This window comes from Onychostruthus taczanowskii, unplaced genomic scaffold, assembly GCF_017590055.1.
Source record: "Onychostruthus taczanowskii isolate IOZ18803 unplaced genomic scaffold, ASM1759005v1 scaffold491, whole genome shotgun sequence".
Taxonomy (NCBI): Eukaryota; Metazoa; Chordata; class Aves; order Passeriformes; family Passeridae; genus Onychostruthus; species Onychostruthus taczanowskii.
Window position 1 is genome coordinate 17016 of NW_024502470.1, and position 1155 is coordinate 18170.

At 66.1% G+C, this 1155-nt stretch overlaps 1 protein-coding gene across 1 annotated transcript in view; it reads right to left on the bottom strand.

The window, feature by feature from the left end:
* LOC121341598 (lysine-specific demethylase 6B-like) overlaps nt 1-942 on the bottom strand; it is a gene marked incomplete at its 3' end in the record, with an annotated part of 11948 nt that extends 11006 nt beyond the window's left edge. Inside the window, exons 1-2 of the mRNA XM_041415248.1 lie at nt 892-942; nt 171-435 (exon numbers count right to left, since the gene is read on the bottom strand). Coding sequence (XP_041271182.1) covers nt 171-435; nt 892-942 — 316 coding nt within the window. The remainder of the gene's footprint in view (nt 1-170; nt 436-891) is intronic.
* Nucleotides 943-1155: the final 213 nt, after the last annotated feature.

Genomic DNA, 1155 nt, shown 5'->3' on the forward strand with positions numbered 1-1155 from the left:
AGGTGTGCCCCAGGTGTGTTGTGGCTGTTCCCCATGTGTCCCCAGGTGCCCCAGGTGTGTCCCCAGGTGTGTCCCCAGGTGCCCCTGGTGTGTCCCCAGGTGTGTCCCAGGTGTGTCCCCAGGTGTGTCCCCAGGTGTGTCCCCAGGTGTGTCCCAGGTGCGTGGCTCACCGGGCGTGCGGCTGCCGGGCACCTTCATGTAGAGCTGCACGGTGTTCATGCCCAGGATGGTGTGGCCCACGTGGCTCAGCATGTTCCCCGTGGAGGACACGCGCATGAACGCCGGCAGCTTCAGCAGCTCCTGCAGCTGCGGCTTCCACCTGCGGGGACGGGGACACGGGGACAGCCGCGTCACCCGGGGGGGCCACCCACCTGGGGGCACCGCCCGCCCCGGGGGGCCACACCCTGTCACCTGAGAGTGGCTCTGATCCCGCCATTGTCACCTCAGCCCCTGCCATTGTCACCTCAGAGTGCCCCTGACCCCCCCCCCTCCGTTGTCACCCACGTGTCCCTGCAGCACCCACAGGTGTCCCCTCCCCTCCACTGTCACCCACATGTCCCCCCATTGTGACCCAGGGATGTCCCCACCCCCCACTGTCCCCAAGCCGTCTCCCAGCCCAGCAGGGGCGAACACACCAGGTGACAAAGGAGCGTGGGGCACGAGGCTCCAGGACACACTCCCAGGGACACCAAGGGACACCAGGGGACACCCTGGGGACTCTTTGGGGCTCCTTGGGGACACCTCAGAGCCACCAGGGGACACTTGGGGACACTCAAGGACACAAGTCCCCTGCACCCCCCATGTGTCCCTGAGCCCTCTGTCCCCTGTGCTGTCCCCACCATGTCCACTGTCCCTGTGTCCCCTGTCCCTGTGTCGTCCCCTCTCTGTCACCTGCAGGGACTCCTGGAAGGAGCACACCTGGTACTGGGTGTACTGGGACATGCTGGTGTGGGAACAGCTGATGTCACAGGGCCACACCTGGCGTGTCCCCTGTGTGTCCCCAAGTCCTCACCATGTCCCCATGTGCCCTCCCTGTCGCCTGCAGGGACTCCTGGAAGGAGCACACCTGTACTGGGCGTACTGGGACATGCTGGTGTGGGAACAGCTGATGTCACAGGGCCACACCTGGCGTGTCCCCTGTGTGTCCCCAAGTCC